The following is a 24,088-nucleotide window of genomic DNA, read 5'->3' on the forward strand; positions in this document are numbered from 1 at the left end:
TTCCCAGTGATGTCTGGTGAGGACCTGCCTTACAACAGGCCTACAAGCCCTCAGTCCAGCCTCTCTCAGCCTATTGTGGACAGTCTGAGCACTGATGGAGGGATTGTGCATTCCTGGTGTAACTCGGGCAGTTGTTGTTGCCATCCTGTACCTGTCCCGCAGGTGTTATGTTCGGATGTACCGATCCTGTGCAGGTGTTGTTACACGTGGTCTGCCACTGCGAGGACGATCAGCTGTCCGTCCTGTCTCCCAGTAGCGCTGTCTTAGGCGTCTCACAGTACGGACATTGCAATTTATTGCCCTGGCAACATCTGCAGTCCTCATGCCTCCTTGCAGCATGTCTAAGGCACGTTCACGCAGATGAGCAGGGACCCTGGGCATCTTTCTTTTGGTGTTTTTCAGAGTCAGTAGAAAGACCTCTTTAGTGTCCTAAGTTTTCATAACCGTGACCTTAATTGCCTACCATCTGTAAGCTGTTAGTGTCTTAACGACCGTTCCACAGGTGCATGTTCATTAATTGTTTATGGTTCATTGAACAAGCATGGGAAACAGTGTTTAAACCCTTTACAATGAAGATCTATGAAGTTATTTTGATTTTTACTAATTATCTTTGAAAGACAGGGTCCTGAAAAAGGGACGTTTATTTTTTTGCTGAGTTAATTTTTTTGCAACATTGTTCATTATACAAAATCTTGTAGGCTACAATGCAACATTATAGCCATTGGCGCCATACTCCGGTGATAGAACGCTGGGTTTTCTGTCCTTTGATATTTACTATAGGCCCATGTTGCTTTGCCACTTTTTCTATATTCTATGTTCATCGACACTTCCTGTCTCGTGGATACATGATGTCGGTGTCTTACCAGTAGTAGCCAATGGAAAATTACAATTAGACAGGGTTTTAACTCCTGTCTAAGCTTCTTTCCTGGAGGTGGTATATTCGTCTTGCATTTGCACCAGCATCAATAGTCTTTAGTTTACACAAAACAGCTCTAGAGGGCGGCATAGATCCATTAAATATTTTATCTTTACGTAATGGGACTATAATTCAAAACAGTTAGACAATGTATTCCTTCCTTAACTAATTGTCTTTATTTGTTCAACAGATCATGAAGTTGCATTCAACAAACAAAAGGCTTTTAAAAATAAGGCACATGAAATAAAATAATAAAAATCAGATGTCATCTTCGAGTCACTCAATTGCTTTATAATTTATTATGTCTTCAGGTATATTTGACTTTTTACAATAAGTAACCACAGATCATGTTCTGTAAATTTTCATGGTATACCCTACCATTTCAATATCTATGTTTGGTTGTATTCTGCATTATTATAATTTTTTACTAGACTGAATAGAAATGCAACATGCAACAATTTCAACGATTTTACTGAGTTCATATAAGGAAATCAGTCAATTTAAATAAATTCATTAGGCCCTAATCTATAGATTTCACATGACTGGGCAGGGGCGCAGCCATGGGTGGGCCTGGGAGGGCATAGGCCCACCCACTTGGGAGCCAGGCCGAGCCAATCAGAATTAGTTGTAGGACTATTACAGACAGAAATACTCCTGGGTTTCATCAGCTGTCCGGGTGGCTGATCTCAGACGATCCCGCAGGTGAAGAAGCCGGATGTGGAGGTCCTGGGCTGCCGTGGTTACACGTGGTCTGCGGCTGTGAGGCAGGTTGGATGTACTGCCAAATTCTCTAAAACGACGTTGGAGGCAGCTTATTGTAGAGAAATGAACATTCAATTATCTGGCAACAGCTCTGGTGGACATTCCTGCAGTCAGCATGCCAACTGCACACTCCCTCAAAACTTGAGACATCTGTGGCATTGTGTTGTGTGACAAAATTGCACATTTTATTGTCCCCAGCACAAGGTGCACCTTTGTATTGATCATGCTGTTTAATCAGCTTCTTGATAATCTATCCACCTGACAGGTGTGGCATATATTGGCAAAGGAGAAATGCTCACTAATATAGGGATGTAAACAAATGTTATATATATATTTTTTTACTTTTTGCCCCTTTCGTGATATCCAAGTGGTAGTTACAGTCTTGTCCCATCGCTGCAACTCCCGTACGGACTCGGGAGAGGCGAAGGTCGAGAGCCATGCGTCCTCCGAAGCACGACCCTGCCAAGCCGCTTCTTGACAGACTGCTCGCTTAACCCAGAAGCCAGCTGCACCGATTTGTAAGAGGAAACACTGTACAGCTGGCAACTGAAGTCAGCGTGCATGCACCCGGCCTGCCACAAGGAGTCGCTAGAGCGCGATGGAACAAGGACATCCCGGCCAGCCAAACCCTCCCTTAACCCGGATGACGCTGGGCCAATTGTGCGCCGCCTCACACGTCCCCTGGTCGCGGCCGGCTGCGACACAGCCTGGGATCGAACCCGGGTCTGTAGTGACGCTTCAAGCACTGCAATGCCTTAGACCGCTGCGTCACTCGGGAGTCCTGGGGTGATGTAAACAAATGTGTGCACAAAATTGGAGACAAATAAGATTTTTGTGCATATGGACCATTTCTGGGATCTTTTATTTCAGCTCATGAAACATGTAAGAATGGTGGTCACCCATGTATTGGTGTTGACCTGGTGAGACCAAGCAAGGAAGAATGAAAGTAAAACGGATGTATTGTCTGACAGTTTGTTAGTGTCAGATATATTGATTGTACCATAGTTATGAATATAATATATTTACAAAAGCCTATTAGTGGAAATTTCAATAAAACGATGTTGCTAAGCTACACCTGACATTATTTGTGGGGTGGGATGTACAACACCAAGGTGGTGCCTGTTATCTTTGGCAGTTTGTTTCTCTACTGTATATATATACACTTTTTTTCCCCACCAAATTATGTTAGCATTTCTAAGTATTTTTTCTGTTAAAGAGCATTCCACATGAATCATATAAATTCCTATATTCTAAACAAAGGTATTAGCTATGATCAGAAGCAAAAGTGGCACAGTATCCTAGAGGTAATTTAGTAGGATTCTCCCAGTCAGTGTGAACAGACCAGTCTCTCACTGTATGCTGCCCTGTTTGGGTGTCTGTGACGGATCATCAGCCACAGTGGGCACAATCATCAGTAGAGAAGCATCACTATAGGGCATGTACCACTGTCCCCATCCTTTCCTGGCTGCCTCTCACTTCAACGCGAGCTGTCGAGACACAGAGCTTTGTTATTGTTGTTGTTGTGATGACAAAACGCAACCAGATGAAATGTCTTGAGGAATGATATTGTGATGGACGTTTTAATGTTGGTGCTTTTCTATTCTATACATTTCTATGTTCTATTCATGTGTTGTTCTATAAACCAATTTCTGTGTTCATGCAAGTGGCTGACTGAAAGAATCCTCACTATCAGTAGCTGCAATTTGGCAGTATTCCCAGACCTTGTTTTGAGAATGAAATATATCTCAGTTTCAAGGTCTCAGCTTAGAGAGAAGAAGCCTAGTGAGTGTTGGTCTGTTACATGTTATGAACCAGTCGGTCACATGGAGGAAACAAAACGGTAATGATGAATTAATTATGCTAAATCATGCAAATATAACTTGTCTGTGTATAGCCATATATAAGACGACTGCTGGGACTGCCCCAGCAGAGCTTCTGACATACATGTGTATTATGGTGCATTGAGTTGGTTGGAAGCTCTCCAGCGTGCTGACAAACAAACTATGATTCATTTAAGATTGACTTCGAGTGTCCCTGTGTAAAATAATTTCCACGACCTTTGGAATTTCCACGACAATATCAGTAACCGAACAAACCAACAACAATAAAACACAAACGCAACAGCTGGTATACGGCCATGTCGCTCTCCGTGTCATTCAGTGAGGAATCTTTTGATGTTGTTGTTGCGGGTGCCATTTTGCTCCACGTGAGCCCTGCTCCGGGGGAAGAAGTCGGCGCGGAGAAGACGATAAAAGTAGACCAGGATCATGGTATTCATGAGGGTCATGGTAATCAGGAAGTAGCCTCCTTTGTCCAACCAGGAGTAGTTCTGGATGATGTAATACGTGAGGTAGAACTGGGCGCTGAGGCGGAAGACAACGTAGGTGAAGAGGTTGAGGAATTTGTTGATTTGGTACAGAGGGGACGACTGCTGTGATGCTAGCTTCAGCATTAGCCTCAAATGCAGGGTGACACTATTAACCTCCACGAAGAGAGCCACCACAGTACCGGCCACGTAGAGGTGCGAGTACAGAGCATACAGGAAGCACCAGAGCACCTGAGGTAGGGAAGGACAGAGAGAAAGGGGTTAATGGCACTCTGCACCTTGGGTGATTGGGATACTGTAATCTTTGCAATAGTAAAACTATGGGGGGGGGAATAAAATAACAATTTATATTGAATATACTGCATGATTAATGGATCCCTCAAAAAATACTAGCACCCAACTAGTGGTCTTTAGGTGTTCCAGTATGGGCCATGTTAGAGAAGATCAGAATATTGGGATGTATGCTACATGACCAAAAGTATGTGGACACCTGCTCGTCAAACATCTCATTCCAAAATCATGGGCATTAATATGGAGTTGGTCCCTTTGCTGCTATAACAGCCTTCACTATTCTGGGAAAGCTTTCCACTAGATGTTGGAACATTGCTGCAGAGACTTGCTTCCATTAGTGAAGTCAGGCACTGATGTTGGGCGATTAGGCCTGGCTTGCAGTCGGCATTCCAATTCATCCCAAAGTGTTCGATGGGGTTGAGGTCAGGGCTCTGTGCAGGCCAGTCAAGTTCTTCCACACCGATCTCGACAAACCATTTCTGTATGGACCTCGCTTTGTGCCTTCCCCAAACTGTTGCCACAAAGTTGGAAGCACAGAATCGTCTAGAATGTCATTGTGAAATCAAATCACATTTTATTTGTCACATACACGTGTTTAGCAGATGTTATAGCGGGTGTAGCGAAATGCTTGTGCTTCTAGCTCCGACAGTGCAGTAATATCTAACAAGTAATACCTAACAATTTCACAACATATACCCAATACACATAAAACTAGTAAGGAATGGAATTTAAGAATATATACATATGGACAAGCAATGACAGAGCGGCATGGACTAAGATACAGTAGAATATTATAGAATAGAATACAGTATATACATATGAGATGAGTAGTGCAAGATATGTAAACATTATTAAAGTGACTAGTGTTCCATTTATTAAAGTGGCCAGTGATTTCAACAGGCAGCAGCAGCCTCTAATGTGCTAGTGATGGCTATTTAACAGTCTGAAGGACTTGAGATAGAAGCTGTTTTTCATTCTCTCGGTCCCAGCTTTGATGCACCTGTACTGACCTCGCCTTCTGGATGATAGTGGGGTGAACAGGCAGTGGCTCGGGTGGTTGATGTCCTTGATGATCTTTTTGGCCTTCCTGTGACATCGGGTGCTGTATGTGTCTTGGAGGGCGGGTAGTTTGCCCCCGGTAATGCGTACGGCAGACCGCACCACCCTCTGGAGAGCCCTGTGGTTGCGGGCGGTGCAGTTGCCGTACCAGGCGGTGATACAGCCCGACAGGATGCTCTCAATTGTGCATCTGTAAAAGTTTGTGAGGGTTTTAAGTGCCAAGACGAATTTCTACAGCCTCCTGTGGTTGAAGAGGCTCTGTTGCGCCTTCTTCACCACACTGTCTGCGTGTGTGGACCATTTCAGTTTGTCGGTGATGTGTACGCCAAGGAACTTGAAGCTTTCCACCTTCTCCACTGCGGTCCTGTCGATGTGGATAGGGGGGTGCACCCTCTGCTGTTTCCTGTACGCTGTAGCATTAAGATTTCCCTTCACTGGAACTAAGGGGCCTAGCCTAAACCATGAAAAACCGCCCAAGACCATTATTCCTCCTCCACCAAACTTTACAGTTGGCACTTTCCATTCGGGCAGGTAGCGTTTTCCTGGCATCCACCAAATCCAGATTCGTCCGTCAGACTGCCAGATGGTGAAGCGTGATTCATCACTCCAAAGAACGCGTTTCCAGTGTCCAATGGTGGTGAGCATTACACCACTCCAGCTGACGCTTGGCATTGCGCATTGTGATCTTAGGCTTGTGCGCGGCTGCTCGGCCATGGAAACCCATTTCATGAAGCTCCCGACAAAGAGTTATTGTGCTGATGTTGCTTCCAGAGGCAGTTTGGAACTCGGTAGTGAGTGTTGCAACTGAGGACAGACGATTTTTACGCACTACGAGCTTCAGCACTCGGCGGTCCCGTTCTGTGAGCGGCTGAGCCATTGTTGCTCCTAGATGTTTCCACTTCACAATAACAGCACTTACAGTTGACCGGGGCAGCTCTAGCAGGGCAGACATTTGACGAACTGACTTGTTGGAAAGGTGGCATCCTATGACGGTGCCACGTTGAAGGTCACTGAGCTCTTCATTAAGGCCATTCTACTGCCAATGGTTGTCTATGGAGAGTGCATGGCTGTGTGCTCGATTTTATACACCTGTCAGCAACAGGTGTGGCTGAAATAGCCGAATCCACTAATTTGAAGGGGTGTCTACATACTTTTGTATATATAGTGTACATGCCCACTGACTGATCAGAGACACATGGACGCTCAGCTTGATGTGTGCCTCTGATCAGTGGCAAGATGCACTGTGATCAACACAACACACATCCCCCCCACATAATGGTGGGTGTTGTTCCCCTGCAGTCAGGGACAGACACACAGGATCATTCATTTAGATTACAGAATAGGCCCTCGCTGTAGCACCTTTAAAATTCTACTACTGATACCGCGCTCCTCCTAGGCGGATTTTACTGTAACTCTTAGCACCATACAATATTAAAAATTCCTTCACAGCTCTCATTGTTTCACGTGAAGTGAAGGGAATTGAAACAAAGCGTGAGCGCAGCGATCAGTCTGGTTTCACAAGGCCATCAAATAAAACCAGTGAATTAAAATACTGGTGTATCTAACCTTCAGACACAATCCAGCAGTCGCTGCTGCTGCAAAAAATAATTAAGAGGCCATAAATTAATTATCTTACCAGGTAGCAGGTACAAACTGAAACAAAAGGTCAATTCTCTTACCAGGACATGATGAATTAAGAACTCCCAGGATCCTCTTGCGTGTCCAGTTAGGAGGATGTCACCTGCATCTTGCACAAAGTATCCTGTCAAAGGAGAGTAAAGATCAATGCCTCAGTCTCAAGGCCTTTTGAAGCGTTCTAAATCAAATTTTATTCATCACATAAACAGGTGTAGACTAACAGTGAAATGCTTACTTACGGGCCCTTCCCAACAATGCAGAGAAAGAAAATAGAGAAACAATAGAAAAGTTAAACACGTCATAGTAAATACACAATGAGTAACGATAACTTAGCTATATACACGGGGTACCAGTACATAGTCGATGTGCAGATATATTAGATAGCTCTTAGATACAGAATCTAATCTTAGGCCACGTTCCAATGTACATACCAGCATACCCCTTTGAATGCATGCCCAATACATTGCTTAATTCCTAATTCTATGCTAGTGTGGATATTGGAACAGAGCCCAATATTATATTTCTATGGATTACTTATTGAGGTCCAAACAATTGATGGAGGCCATCTAAAGGGTTGATAACAGTAGTACCATAAACAACTGGTCAGGACTTCCCTGTCCTAAGTACATCAGTGGAGAGAAATATATTGGACTGTACTGGCATAGTCCATCCTAGTTATCAGCACCATGGACGTTTATGTTACTCTTGAAAGGCAAACAGGGAAACCGCTTTAGACAGGATTTCAAAATGAGTGTTGTGTGAACCTCTATATATGGCCATCTGTCTCAATGGAATTGAAGGTTTGTAGTTGTCAGGCTGGCTCTCCTCAGACCTGCATCCTCAGTTACACATGCATGCGAGACACACGGAATAACAACACCCACCGCTAGTCACATCTCGTCATCACATCTTTCAGCAGCTCTCTAGACTGCTGGGTCTTTAGGGGATTAGTTTTGGTGCCCATAGCAATCCGAAGGTGTGGCCCATCCCCTATTTAAGCCCGGTGAGATGGGTGGATCTGCATTGCTCATTCTCTCTATCTGGCTGCCACTGAAAGGTGGGAGAGTATCTATTTTCCCAGGATATACCAGCTATTATCAGGAACAAGGGGGAAAAGTAGCTGTCAAGCCCTCCTCCCTCCCTCTTTCAAGATTACAGCCTGCCTAGTCAACAGTGTGTTGTGTGAGCACGTGCTCAGAATTCACTCCATGCCTTTTAACTTTTTTTTATTTGATCAAGCCAGACTGAAGCCATTATAAGTAAAGTTCAAGTGTTTACAGATTCCCCACGATGAACCCCACTCTCCCATGCCAGTGGTGGTCAACGTTAATTCATTCCCAGTTTACCTTTATTTAACTCTTTCACACGCAGCTCTTCTAGCAGCCATCTTAAAGGGGTAGTGACTGACCTGATGAGATGCAGATGAGCATGTAGGCCGGGGCCGTGTAGAAGGAGTGAATGTTGGTTGCCATCTCAGGCCAAATGATCACACTGGAGAGGACAGGGATACATGGTTATGGCCAGTAAAGTCTGAGTTCCTCTCATTCAGACACACATGGCTCACTCCTGTGGAGCAGGGTTTCCCAAACACGGTCCTGGGGGCCCGTTTAGTTTTTTTGCCCTAGCACTACACAGCTGATTCAAATAACCAACTCATCGTCAAGCTTTGATTATTTGAATCAGTTGTGTAGTGCTAGGGCAAAAATCAAAACGTGCACCCAGGGGAGGCCCCAGGAGTGAGTTTGGGAAACCCTTCAGTGTAGAGAATAGCTTGAATAAGCACAGACTTAGTATCACTATCTGGTAACAGATTCTCCTGCTTCTTTACAAGATTATACATGCCTTAACAAGGTCTATAGCAAAGTCTACGGTAAGACGGTACATTCCCTTGTTAATGAGTGACCTGGTGCTTTCTAGCAGGTTAGGGTGAACACGTGTATGGCAATCAGTGAACTACATGAACAACAGCTTGTCCAAGCAGCTTGTTGAATAACTGTTTTCACTTTCTTATGAAACAACTGTTGATACATCTATTACTAGCCTATATCGTATAGCCTGCCTATGTACATATGTGTTGTAGTCAGCTATACAAGTAGCGTAGGTACTGTATATGTAAAAAATATATATATAATAATAATAATGTATATCTACTTGTACTACAAAAACAATGTGTGTAACATAATGACATATTTTATGGCTCTGATCTGGCCCTAAATGGAGGCTCAATTTGTAGTCCTTCAGAAGTCCCCACCTCACATAACAGCTTTTACAACAGTCATCTAGCCAGCAGGTTTTTCCAGTTCACTTACTTGCTCTCTTTGAAACGGGCTACTTCACCATTCTTATGATAGGATCGTTTTTTTTTTTTTGTCTATGTCATGACACTACTTTAGTTAGGCTAATTGACTTGAGTGGATTCTCAAGAATAGTCAACTTTTCTTATATCAAAACAGATCTGCTTTTTAAACTGCCTCAATCTGATTAAGGCTCCATCTTTGCTGACTCAATATCTGCCTATTTGCAATAACCTCTGACACATAGATAGTTATTAACTATAAAGGGGAACATTTACTGCCCTAATCAGCTACTCTAAACTACAAGCATAAAATGAACACATCTTGCTGCCTATACAGTGTTGCAGAGTTCAACAAGTATTTATTTCCCTCCCCACTTGAGAATGCCTTAGTCTCCCCACCCCTTCCCCTGTCTGAACATGCTCATCCCTCTCCTCTCCCCTGTCAGTGACTGTTACTGCTCTGCTCCACACACCCCTACGTAACACAACATCATGTGGATCCACTGTGAATGAACAATGGTGTCCCAGTGCAGCGAGTGACTCACCAGGTCACAGCCCAAGTCCCTGTCAGGAGGGAGTGGACCATAGAGACCGAGAGGTTCCTCCACTTCCAGGAGCGGAAGTCATCCACCGCCACCACTTTGGGCACAGGCAGGTTCTGTAGTAGTCGGTGGGCCACCCGGAACATCAGAGCGCACACCAACACAGACAGTCCAGGGTGCCGCTGTAACACAGGAAGCAAGGCCTCCATCTTTTCTCCTCCCGTTCGCTCTTTTTTACTCTCTTCTTCCTTGTGCTTTGTCTGTTTAACGTCAGCTGCTCCTCTCCACGGCTCTTCTCACGCCTCCACAGTCCGTTGGCGAGTATGTGTTAGAGGAGTGTTCTCCTCAGGACAGTCACAGCTCCAGGGGTTTGAAGGGAGTCGTTTTTCTAGATATGGTATTTTCCCCTCGTGCTCCTTTCAGAACTACTCACAGAGAATAGGCGCTGCTTTTCTCACGTTTCCCACTTCCTCAGAGAGGGAGACTAGCTAGGGCTCCCTTAAACAGCTCATTCCAATTCCACAGATTTTTCCCCCCTCTCATAGTGTGTTGCCACTCAACCAGTCTGCTTGTGTCTGACTGTGACTAGAGAGAAGGGGGAGTGGTGGAGGGGGAGTGGTGTGGGTGGTGGCCTGCTTACAGAAAACCAGAGAAGCAAGGAGGGGCCACAGTTTCATCTTACTTAACAAAACACAAATAAGAAGGTTGAACTATATGACAGGGCTAAAAACATTATCAGGGTATAGATTGTTAACTTTGTCACTTAATCGTTACTATGAAACAATGTTCTTTGTCGTTTCTCTGGAGAAATAGTCACCTTCACAGAGCAGGCTGTATAAAATGTGAATTTATGAGGTTTGATACAAAGGACATTTGTCAACTTCGACTGAATTTGTTGGCAGCCACAGAGCACAGCTCTGAAACAATTAACTTCTCACTAAAATGTAAATGCAAATCCAGCAACTAATTTGTTTAGCCTAACAGCCAAGTCTTAAAAGACAAACTAACACTCCCTCACTTAGTGAGAAACAGTGCTGCTCCATAAACCACTGTCTTGTTCTCCCCTTCGCTCTCCCCAACACTTTTTCCATAAACAGAGCACACACACTCCCCACAGCTGGCCTCTCTGGCCCAGTTGGGGAAGTGAGGAGGGGGGAGCAGTGGCAACATCCCAGGGCCTGCACACTCATCCAACGCACCACTACCTGGGGTGTATTCATTAGTGCACACCATAGCAAAACATTTTGTAAAGGAAAATCAGCATTTGTTATTGGACAAGTTCAGGTTAGTCCCTCCTTTTAGCCTATTTGGTTGCTAGTGAACCCATGTACACATGCCTTTTACATTAAGCCATGGGTGTACAAACACACTTGTGTCAATTACAATATACCACATACAGTACAAAGCAAATACTAAGAAGTGGTTAAATTAATTAGTTCAATGTCTCGACATGCCTTCAAACAACTTTGAGTGGCTTTCCCTGTCATTTTATGAAGGCTATATCTAATTAGGGATTTGGAGGAATGCATAAACGTTATATTTGAAGATGCATATGATGTTCTGATGTTGTTGCAGACCCTGTGTAATGTGGGGGATTTGATAGATAAATAGTTCAAGGGTATGGGCACTCACGCCTGAAACATACTTACAAATCTTGATACATAGAATTTGGACTAAAGCACAACGCACCCACCACAATAACCTTCACAAGGTGAAGGGGAACCTTGTTACTGGTACAAAAGGCCAAGTTCTTCTTCTTCGATGAGGTTTAACGGCGGTTGGCATTCAATAAATGTTGCATTACCACCACCTACTAGACTGGAGCATAACTCCCTTATACTTTGCTTAAAAAAATAATATATATATATATATATATATATATATATATATATATATATATATATATATATATATATATATATATAATACTAATACCCTACCATCTAACACTCACAAAACATACAAAAATAATCATGATAAAATACCATACTATTTAAATATATTTAGTCCTTCTTCATGCCAACAGCCTTAAAGGATGGGACACCACCACTTAACACACCCTGTAACTCTTCTGATGTCAAGTCTCACACACCCAAATACCTCTCTGCAGCTGCCACCACAACCTCTCTTTTCTGCGTCTTACGTTCCATCCCTGCAGTACAGTTGATAACCATTGCTATAAATGCCCAAATTCAAATCTTACTGAAACATATACAGTGAGGGAAAAAAGTATTTGATCCCCTGCTGATTTTGTACGTTTGCCCACTGACAAAGAAATGATCAGTCTATAATTTTAATGGTAGGTTTATTTGAACAGTGAGAGACAGAATAACAACAACAAAATGCAGAAAAACGCATGTCAAAAATGTTATAAATTGATTTGCATTTTAATGAGGGAAATAAGTATTTGACCCCCTCTCAATCAGAAAAATTTCTGGCTCCCAGGTGTCTTTTATACAGGTAACGAGCTGAGATTAGGAGCACACTCTTAAAGGGAGTGCTCCTAATCTCAGCTTGTTACCTGTATAAAAGACACCTGTCCACAGAAGCAATCAATCAATCAGATTCCAAACTCTCCACCATGGCCAAGACCAAAGAGCTCTCCAAGGATGTCAGGGACAAGATTGTAGACTTACACATGGCTGGAATGGGCTACAAGACCATCGCCAAGCAGCTTGGTGAGAAGGTGACAACAGTTGGTGCGATTATTCGCAAATGGAAGAAACACAAAAGAACTGTCAATCTCCCTCGGCCTGGGGCTCCATACAAGATCTCACCTCGTGGAGTTGCAATGATCATGAGAACGGTGAGGAATCAGCCCAGAACTACACGGGAGGATCTTGTCAATGATCTCATGGCAGCTGGGACCATAGTCACCAAGAAAACAATTGGTAACACACTACGCCGTGAAGGACTGAAATCCTGCAGCGCCCACAAGGTCCCCCTGCTCAAGAAAGCACATATACATGCCCGTCTGAAGTTTGCCAATGAACATCTGAATGATTCAGAGGAGAACTGGGTGAAAGTGTTGTGGTCAGATGAGACCAAAATGGAGCTCTTTGGCATCAACTCAACTCGCCGTGTTTGGAGGAGGAGGAATGCTGCCTATGACCCCAAGAACACCATCCCCACCGTCAAACATGGAGGTGGAAACATTATGCTTTGGGGGTGTTTTTCTGTTAAGGGGAGAGGACAACTTCACCGCATCAAAGGGATGATGGACGGGGCCATGTACCGTTAAATCTTGGGTGAGAACCTCCTTCCCTCAGCCAGGGCATTGACAATGGGTCGTGAATGGGTATTCCAGCATGACAATGACCCAAAACACACGGCCAAGGCAACAAAGGAGTGGCTCAAGAAGAAGCACATTAAGGTCCTGGAGTGGCTTAGCCAGTCTCCAGACCTTAATCCCATAGAAAATCTGTGGAGGGAGCTGAAGGTTTGAGTTGCCAAACGTCAGCCTCGAAACCTTAATGACTTGGAGAAGATCTGCAAAGGAGTGGGACAAAATCCCTCCTGAGATGTGTGTAAACCTGGTGGCCAACTACAAGAAACGTCTGACCTCTGTGATTGCTAACAAGGGTTTTGCCACCAAGTACTAAGTCATGTTTTGCAGAGGGGTCAAATACTTATTTCCTTCATTAAAATGCAAATCAATTTATAACATTTTTGACATGCGTTTTTCTGGATTTTGTTGTCGTTATTCTGTCTCTCACTGTTCAAATAAACCTACCATAAAAATTATAGACTGATCATTTCTTTGTCAGTGGGCAAACGTACAAAATCAGCAGGGGATCAAATACTTTTTTCCCTCACTGTATCACTTGTTGATTTATCCCTCTGTACTGCTACAGATCTACTACTCACACCACTCCTCTCAGGATCCCTCCCCCTTGACCCATTTTCCTCTACTTTCTTCACTGCCTCAGCATATGACAACTTCTGCACTACTCTAACCCTGGAAACCTCAACCTGCATCTCGCATGGGACATTTCTGATCCCCAGCCCCATGGGCACCCATACAATTAACATATACCACTACCTTCCCCAATGCTACACATTCCTTTGTCTCATGCACTTCTCACACCTAGGAACCTCCCTCCTACACACTGCTGCCACATGTCCATAAGCTTGACACCTGTAACAACGTAATGTATTCGGCACAAAAGCTCGTGAGGGATAACTTATATATCCTAACATCACTTTGTCAGGCATAGACTCAACATCAAAACTCAAAAGAACAGACAATGACTCTTCTGTTTCTCCACTCACGCCACCCTGTCTGCGTCGCACCAAACGACGAGCATCACAAACACCAGGAATCTTCCCCTTCAGTTGCTCAGCTTTCACATTTACCGCTACCCCAGTAATCACTCCTTTCAATGGCACCCTTTTCTTGAGAGCAAAACAATTCACATCTCTTGCCCCCATTCATTTAACACAGACCGCCTGCTCCCTCTGACCAACAGAAACACAAACAATTATCACAAGACCACTTCTGGTTACCCTCACTGATTCCACAGCACGCAACTCTGTTTTCACCCACCCTGAAACCACAAATGGATCAGCCAAAAGGCAAGGATCCACTTTTTCCAAAAACGTCACTCCTACTGTCACAGACTCATCTTTATCCTGACCCTCGGTGCAAGCCTCGGGCTCCGAGGACTTCACCACACCTACCACCTCCGATACTTCGCCATCATTCACTTCCATTTCTCCTCCTGTCTTCAACTCACTCTGCTTACACTTTCTACCATTCTTCTTTTAACAAACCATCTCCCTTTTTTCCACCATTTATAACCGACTCAAGCTCACCCTCTTCCTCCCTCTCTCGCTTAGACCTCCTCTGCCTCTCTTTTTCCCTCCTCCGTATTCCAAGTATACGTCTCCTTTTGATAATACTGCACTTCTCCTGACATACATCTTGTTCTTGCCTTGTCAAGGGACGCCATTTAATCGGCTCTCACAATCTCCGTACAATCAGCACGAACCCCTCGGGATGTAGTGCTCAACAGCGCATCCCAATTGTAAATCCTCTGGTGCACACAACTTTTCCAGGCGGACCTGACTGAACGGGACTGGTCTTTCAAGTGCTTCTTCTTCTGTTGATTTTATATGGCAGTTGGCAACCAACTTTAAGGTGCATTACCGCCACCAACTGGACTGGAATGTGGACCAGAGACAGTGAAGGTCTAAATCATACCCAATAATCTCGTCTCCCTAAGGAAACTAAATACATAATTAAATACTACATCCCCTGAAGATTTCCCCAGCAGTTCACTTAATCCTGGCTCTTTAACCCCATTACTCCTCAAATCTAATAGCAATCGTGCCCTTTCTCTCATATATTTCTGCCACTGAAATAGAACATGTTCCACTGTCTCCATCTCCTCCTGACAATGATCACACCTTCCAATCGGATGTTTCCCCACCACTTTCAATGTGGTCACCACTTTGTGTGTCCCAGTCTCAGCCTTGTGACTCAACTTTCCTCCCTTCTCGCTCTGCCTGAGGACCTCCCTGCCCCCACCTATTCCTGGATCTTATACAGGTGTCTTCCCTTACTCTTCCTGTTCCACAACTCTTACCAAAAGGCCAAGTTTGTATACACATGGCAGGCCTACTTGGAAGCCCCACCCTTAATTACAATTGCACACACCTGCTGCTGACAGGGCAACAGGGGCGCATTTCAAGAACTAACCTGTTGCACTTGTATTGATAATGCTATTGTAGTTCAAACAGGCATACACTCAGTGCCATTCTCTCTTAGCCCCATTCTGTTATCATTAGCCCTTACAATCTTGGAATTCAAGACCTTGGTACACTGGCAACCTAATTAAGCCAAAATGTGGTTGTGTCTAGTCTCCATGTTATTTTTGGTATGTTGCTCATTCCTAGAGATTCAAAGTTCAACATGGACATATCAAAACTAAGTCAAGGGTTGTGTGGAGCAGTGTTGGAAAAAGTACCCAATTGTCATACTTGAGTAAAAGTAAAGATACCTTAATAAAAAATGACTCAAGTAAAAGTCACCAAGTAAAATACTACTTGAGTAAAAGTCTAAAAGTATTTGGTTTTAATTATAATTAAGTATCAAAAGTAAATGTCATTGCTCAAATATACTTAAGTATCAAAAGTAAAAGTACAAATCATTTCAAATTCCTTATACTAAGCAAACCAGATGGCACCATTTTTTTTTTTTTTTTTACGGAAAGCCAGGGGCACACTCCAACCCTCAGACAATTTACAAATGAAGCATGTGTGTTTAGTGAGTTCGCCAGATCAGAGGCAGTATGGATGACCAAGGATGTTCTCTTGATAAGTGCGTGAATTGGACCCTTTTCCTGTCCTGCTTAGCATTCAAAATGCAATGAGTACTTTTGGGTGTCAGGGAAAATGTATGGAGTAAAAAGTAAATTTATTTTCTTTAGGAATGTAATGAAGTAAAAGTAGTCAAAAATATATAAATAGTGGAGTACAGATACCCAGAAAAACTACTTAAGTAGTACTTTAAAGTAGTTTTACTTTTACTTTAAAGTAGTTTTACTTAAGTACTTTAAACCACTAGTGACAGTGAGTCCCTAAAACTAGGATTTTATATTGACAGAAATAAATCTGCCCCCTGCTGTTGTGATCTAGCATCCACTGGCATGCAATAAGAAAACACAACCACCAGGCGGGTGCATGTAACGCTTATCAATCCAATAATGTAATACGATCAGTGGCGACCCCGTCACTCAGGGCAGGTGGGGCAGAGCCTCTGTTATGATGAGCCTCTGTTAGCTGTCATGGACAAAGTGGAGTTTTTTTTTGTTTTGTTGCCTGTTTTGCATGTTATTTAGCATTAATACATGTCACATATCAGTTTGCAAACAATGTAAAAAAATAAAGCCGCAAACAAACATGGTCTCTTTTTTGCTTTCTTGAGTAAGGCAGCTCCTAAATGCAGGTGTTTCAACCTAGCTCAGTGCTTTCTGTGGTGGTGAGGCAGGCAGCCAGCGGAAAATACGGAGCGTAGGGGTTGGTAATGTTCCCTAGTTGCGCCGTGATTGGCTCAGTGTTCTGTCACTCATGAGGACACTAGGTCACTGCAAAATCTACGGGTAGAGCTAGAAAATTCAAGCCCCTTGGGTGCTGCCATAGAGTTACATTAGAAGTGCCCATCCAAGAAGGCTCAAGGTCATTGGCCACCGATAAAATGACGTCCAATCACGTTATATCTACCGTCAAGATTTTTCTACTATGTCAAGATTTTCAAAATCTTAGCTAGCAAGCTAACAGTCATCATCATGAATCAAGTCGACAATCTACTGGCAAATCCTTTTCAATCCTTGTCATATAAAGAGAAATTATAGATAAAACGTATCGGTGCTCATCGTCCATTGGACATAAACATTACACAACAAGTTGGAAATCGCAAATTCAACTATGAGTGGTTTGGAAGGAATCAGTGGCTAACTGCAAGCAGTTACAAAGCAATCACTAGCCGGCTATTCAGTGAAGTGGGTGTGTGGTCCAAGTCTGGGTTTAAGGGTCTCTTTTCCAAGCTTAAAAGGATAAACATTCAACACGATGGGCCAGAAAAGGTTGAATACATTGGCCATGCTGTCAATCCAGCATGACTTCTGCCATGTTCACCCGGGAAAATACATTTTGAACAGTCATCCAACTCGTAAGTCCAAGTCGGGAACTCTTTCTAGAACTCCGACCTGAAGATCACTGATGTCATGATTCGACCTTGTTTTTTTCAGAGTTCTCAGTTGTCTTGAAAGCACCATAAATTCAGAGAATGCCAGACTTTGATGATCAAATTTGATGACAAAATTTGCCCATGAAGGACCACCGTGCCACCTTCTTGTTCAAGTGAGCACAGCACAACAAGTGGGTCCAAAAATGTATTGTGTGCTGCTGCATAAATGGGCGGCAGGTAGCTTAGTGGTTAAGAGCATTGTCCCTTTGCCTTGATGACAGCTTTGACAGCTTTTCAACCGGTCTAATGTCCATTGCTCGTGTTTCTTGGCCCAAGCAAGTCTCTTCTTTTTATTGGTGTACTTTAGTAGTGGTTTCTTTGCAGCAATTCGACCATGAAGGCCTGATTCACACAGTCTCCTCTAAACAGTTGATGTTGAGATGTGTCTGTTACTTGAACACTGTGAACCATTTATTTGGGCTGCAATTTCTGAGGCTGGTAACTCTAATGAACTTATCCTCTGCAGCAGAGGTAACTCTGGGTCTTCCATTCCTGTGGCGGTCCTAATGAGCGCCAGTTTCATCATAGTTTTTGCGACTGCACTTGAAGACACTTTCAAAGTTCTTGACATTTTCCGTATTGACTAACCTTCATGTCTTAAAGTAATGATGGACTATCGTTTCTCTTCGCTTATTTGAGCTGTTCTTGCCATAATATGGACTTGGTATTTTACCAAATAGGGCTATCTTCTGTATACCCCCCTACCTTGTCACAACACAACTGATTTTCACGCCCTGACATAGAGATCTCTAGTTGGTTTGGTCAGAGTGTGAATATCTATGTGTAGATTCTAGTTTATCTAGTTCTATGTTGGCCGGGTGTGGTTCCCAATCAGAGGCAGCTGTCTATCGTTGTCTCTGATTGGGGATCATACTTAGGCAGCCATTTTGCCTACCTTTATCAAATCAAATCAAATCAAATTTTATTGGCCACATGCGCCGAATACAACAGGTGCAGACATTACAGTGAAATGCTTACTTACAGCCCTTAACCAACAGTGCATTTATTTTTAATAAAAAAGTCAAATAAAACAACAACAAAAAAGTGTTGAGAGAAAAAAAGAGCAGAAGTAAAATAAAATAACAGTAGGGAGGCTATATATACAGGGGGGTACCGGTGCAGAGTCAATGTGTGGGGGCACCGGCTAGTTGAGGTAGTTGAAGTAATATGTACATGTGGGTAGAGTTAAAGTGACTATGCATAAATAATTAACAGAGTAGCAGCAGCGTAAAAAGATGGGGTGGGGGGGCAGTGCAAATAGTCCGGGTAGCCATGATTAGCTGTTCAGGAGTCTTATGGCTTGGGGGTAGAAGCTGTTGAGAAGTCTTTTGAACCTAGACTTGGCACTCCGGTACCGCTTGCCGTGCGGTAGCAGAGAGAACAGTCTATGACTAGGGTGGCTGGAGTCTTTGACAATTTTGAGGGCCTTCCTCTGACACCGCCTGGTATAGAGGTCCTGGATGGTAGGAAGCTTGGCCCCAGTGATGTACTGGGCCGTACGCACTACCCTCTGTAGTGCCTTGCAGTCGGAGGCCAAGCAGTTGCCATACCAGGCGGTGATGCAACCAGTCAGGATGCTCTCGATGGTGCAGCTGTAGAATTTTTTGAGGATCTGAGGACCCATGCCAAATCTTTTCAGTCTCCTGAGGGGGAATAGGCTTTGTCATGCCTTCTTCACGACTGTCTTGGTGTGTTTGGACCATGATAGTTCGTTGGTGATGTGGACACCAAGGAACTTGAAGCTCTCAACCTGTTCCACTACAGCCCCGTCGATGAGAATGGGGGCGTGCTCAGTCCTCTTTTTTTTTCTGTAGTCCACAATCATCTCCTTTGTCTTGGTCACGTTGAGGGACAGGTTGTTATCCTGGCACCACACGGCCAGGTCTCTGACCTCCTTCCTATAGGCTGTCTCATCGTTGTCGGTGATCAGGCCTACCACTGTTGTGTCGTCGGCAAACTTAATGATGGTGTTGGAGTCGTGCCTGGCCATGCAGTCATGGGTGAACAGGGAGTACAGGAGGGGACTGAGCACGCACCCCTGAGGGGCCCCCGTGTTGAGGATCAGTGTGGCAGATGTGTTGTTACCTACCCTTACCACCTGGGGGCGGCCCGTCAGGAAGTCCAGGATCCAGTTGCAGAGGGAGGTGTTTAGTCCCAGGATCCTTAGCTTAGTGATGAGCTTTGAGGGCACTATGGTGTTGAATGCTGAGCTGTAGTCAATGAATAGCATTCTCACGTAGGTGTTCCTCTTGTCCAGGTGGGAAAGGGCAGTGTGGAGTGCAATAGAGATTGCATCATCTGTGGATCTGTTGGAGCGGTATGCAAATTGGAGTGGGTCTAGGGTTTTTGGGATAATGCTGTTGATGTGAGCCATGACCAGCCTTTCAAAGCACTTCATGGCTACAGACGGATCTTGTTTCTGGTTTGGCTTGTTTTATGTGTAGCCCGTTAGAACTTCACGTTACGTTGCTTTTGTTGTTTTGTCGGTGTTTCTATAATAAACTACTATGTACGCATACCACGCTGCACCTTGGTCCAATCCTTTATACAACGAACGTGACACTGATTGGCTCAAACGCATTAAGAAGGAAAGAAATTCCACAAATTAACTTTTAAGAAGGCACACCTGTTAATTGAAATGCATTCCAGGTGACTACCTCATGAAGCTGGTTGAGAGAACGCCAAGAGTGTGCAAAACTGTCATCAAGGCAAAGGGTGGCTATTTGAAGAATCTCAAATATAAAATATATTTTGATTTTTTTAACACTTTTTTGGTTACTACGTGATTCCATGTGTTGTTTCATAGTTTTCATGTCTTCACTATTATTCTACAATGTAGAAGATAGTAAAATTAAAGAAAAACCTTTGAATGAGTAGTTCTAAAACCTTTGACCGGTAGTGTAAGCTATAGTGTTGTTGTGTTTCCATCAGGAGTGTGACACTAAATACTTGTGGCGAGCAGAATCAACAACCTCTGCATCGTTCAAGACTGTTGCTTTGTGAGAAGGTGTTAAAGGTCACAGTTAGCCATTGTTATGTAAATGCAAGCTGAAAAGTACACAGGGCCTTGCCTTGGCTTCAAATTAGAGCAGGCCCACCGGAGCCATTGCCCAGTGAGACACAGGTGCTGGCCGGTGTAGATGGAAACACAAAAGTCTGATGCTTTGAACACACCGACTGCGTCATTGCGCAAAATAGTATGCAGCATCATCTATATATATGTGTGCAACAAAAGTTCAACATTCACCTTCTGCTACCATTTCCTCTGTAGCTCAGCTGGTAGAGCACGGCGCTTGTAACGCCAAGGTAGTGGGTTCAATCCCCGGGACCACCCATACACAAAAATGTATGCACGCATGACTGTAAGTCGCTTTGGATAAAAGCATCTGCTAAATGGCATATTATTATTATTATTTCTGTCAACCCGTTTTACACATTTTTTTTTTTTTTTTTTTTTTGTCATTTAGCAGACGCTCTTATCCAGAGCGACTTACAGTTAGTGAATACATATTTTTTTTATACTGGCCCCCCGTGGGAATCGAACCCACAACCGATTCAACTGAGCTACATCCCTGCCGGCCATTCCCTCCCCTACCCTGGACGACGCTGGGCCAATTGTGCGCCGCCCATGAGTCTCCCGGTCGCGGCCGGCGGCGACAGGGCCTGGATTCGAACCAGGATCTCTAGTGGCACAGTTAGCACTGCGATGCAGTGCCTTAGACCACTGCGCCACTCAGGAGTACATACAGTTTGACGCATACGTTCGATAAATCTAACATATGCACCACACAGAACGCACTGCAACTGCCTCTGCAACGCAATGCTGCAAGGCAAACGCAGCGTTCCATTGGACATGAATGTACTTCTGGTGTACCATGACGCAGTCGGTGTGTTCGAAGCGTGAGCCTTTGGGTAAAAACATTGGGGTAAATCCTCAGTGGAAATGTGCGTTGTGCTTGGCAATCTTGTAGAGGCTAATGGATGAAATACCTCTTTGTGTCCAAAGTAGGTGTCCCAATCCCAATATGATGTGGTGTGGCTGAATGGAATCTTTGTGCCTGGTTCAGTGCTCATTTGGGCTGTATTGATTCTAGGGTCTGTCCCAAATGGCACCCTATTCCCTATATAGTGCACTAACCCAAAGGGTTCTGGTCAAAAGTAGTGCACTATTATAGAGAATAGCGTGTCATTTGGGACGCGTTCAAAGGAAAAGTACTGTGGAGATTTTGAACAGCCAATAAAGGGAAAATCTATGGGTTCATTGATTTCTGAGAGTCGTGAGTGCATTGTAATAGCCAAACAAAAATAAGCATGTTTCAGTGGAGGATAGGGAAGATATATTCGCATGCACAGCTGGCGGGAACTAGATTACACATTGACAGATTTACCACGGAAAACCTGTGTAGTCTATGCATATTATAGTGTGTGCATATTTAGCTTTATTTGATGTACAGAAGGCCTACATAAAAAAATAATGAAGAAATGTAAACGATAGCATTAAAATCAATGAATGCCATAGAAAAGGTATTCAGAGAACGTCAATTGATTGCCCAAATGGAGTTCCAATGAACAAAGGGTTGTTATGTTGTACATAAGTCACAGGTGAGATGACGGAAACAAACGTAACACACATTCCTCTGCCTATTAATGAATGACGGTTTATTTTGTTGACACACTGACAAAGAACGGTGTTTAAGCTGTAACAATGTTGTTGACTGTCTGAAATCAACAGAAACCCATCACTCCCTGAACGCGCGCGCCCGCACACACACACACACACACACACACACACACACACACACACACACACACACACACACAGAGTCAAGGAGCAGCAGGTGTCAACATGGCCCTAAGAACTAAACCAACTCAATAGAGCCTCACTTCACTGCTGTGAATACAGTCACACCACCATGAACACAGCAGACAAGAGCCCTGCACCTCTATCATGTAGATAAACTAGATAAACCACACATTGTCTTGGTCAGTAAGTCAACCTCATTATAGAACTGAACCACTAACGAGGGCTTTTAAGTAAGGGCTTGTAAGTAAGCATTTCATGGTAAGGTCTACACCTATTGTATTCGATGCATGTGACAAATAACATTTGATTTGACAGGCACAGACTGAGTCCTAAATGGCACCCTGCTATTGCCCCTGGTCAAAAGTAGTACACTATATAGGGAATAGGGTAGCATTTGGGACGTAACCACCCTCTCTAGTTTCCACATCTGGTAAACAATCTGCAGTGAAAAGTGGAGGTGAGGTAATAACATATTTTTTATGTGATTCTGACTTCCACCCATTGATTCCTGGCACTTTTAGGAGGCGTCTCATCTCATGAGATCTCTTAAATGTGATGATCTCTACAGATTGATTTAGAACCAGTCAAGCAGTTTCAGCTGTTCTTATCTTCCCACTCAGGTGCATACTAAGCGCTTTAACATCAGTAGTTTCGGTGAGCACCCTACGCTACACCTTCAAACAGTGCATTCCTGGACATTGACCATCCCATCCATTCCGTGACACACACATACACGCATGCACGTAAACGGACACTGTTTCCAATGATTTTCACCAGTGCCAAGGTACAGTAATGTATAGTCTAGATCAGCATGTGGTGTTGGAAGATGTATCTGAGAATAAGCAGAACATTTGCTGCTTCAAATGATGAGGGCTGTGATGTGTAGCCAATGCATTACAGACCTGACAAGGCCTTGTCAGAGAGAACACAATGCGTTTGTTATGGCCCACATTAAAGCAGAGACGGAAGCAGAAAGGACAGGAGCCAAGCTTGGCAGCTGCCTGCTTATCTCAGCCGAGGGGAAAGCGCTCCATAATTATATGCCGTCTGGACACTGTTACCTGCAGTCATACCTAGGACAGGAGAGATATTGTGTGGGAAGTAATGCTCTCTCTCTCTCTGTCTCTCTGTCTCTCTCTCTGTCTCTCTCTCACTCACTCACTCACTCACTCACTCACTCACTCACTCACACACACACACACACACACACACACACACACACACACACACACACACACACACACCAGTATTCCTGATGACAAAATCTAATTTAGTAAAATTGTATGAAGTAACCACAAATAGCCCAAGGAAAACAGAAGAAGCGTGCTTTCAGGACTGCGTGCTTTTTGTCCCTAGTTGTTCCCTGTAGGAGCAGCGGAAGTGTTGCCTGGAGACGACTTTCGTTTTTTTATAGCCTTGAGCAAAGGAGATGGAGAAGTATGAGAAAATCAAAGTGGTCGGAAGAGGAGCTTTTGGGTAAACCAAAAGTGATTAACTTTGAACTTTGAACAGTAGTCTTATTCATACTTTGTTTGTGATGTTTTATTTCTCTTCATGTCAAACTTAAGGTAAAGTGTAAAACGTCGCCGATTGACTCCTTTGCCAGCCAAATCACGGAATGCATGTAAATTGGTTCAGTCGAGTACGGAACGGCGCGCGCATCTTTTATTAAAAGGCCGCCCGCATACAAGTATAATTAAGATA

General features: G+C 43.8%; 1 protein-coding gene across 1 annotated transcript; it reads right to left on the bottom strand.

The window, feature by feature from the left end:
- Positions 1–2,503: 2,503 nt before the first annotated feature.
- LOC311101887 (TLC domain-containing protein 1-like) lies at positions 2,504–10,428 on the bottom strand. Its single transcript, XM_084143122.1, has 4 exons — positions 9,834–10,428; positions 8,401–8,483; positions 7,034–7,116; positions 2,504–4,235 (listed from the first exon to the last, which is right to left on the bottom strand). The coding sequence occupies exons 1-4, from the start codon at positions 10,037–10,039 to the stop codon at positions 3,831–3,833; spliced, it is 777 nt and encodes a 258-aa protein (XP_083999248.1). The 5' UTR covers positions 10,040–10,428; the 3' UTR covers positions 2,504–3,830.
- Between the last annotated feature and the right edge of the window lie 13,660 nt (positions 10,429–24,088).

This window comes from Coregonus lavaretus (assembly GCF_964263955.1).
Source record: "Coregonus lavaretus genome assembly, chromosome: 26".
Taxonomy (NCBI): domain Eukaryota; kingdom Metazoa; phylum Chordata; class Actinopteri; order Salmoniformes; family Salmonidae; genus Coregonus; species Coregonus lavaretus.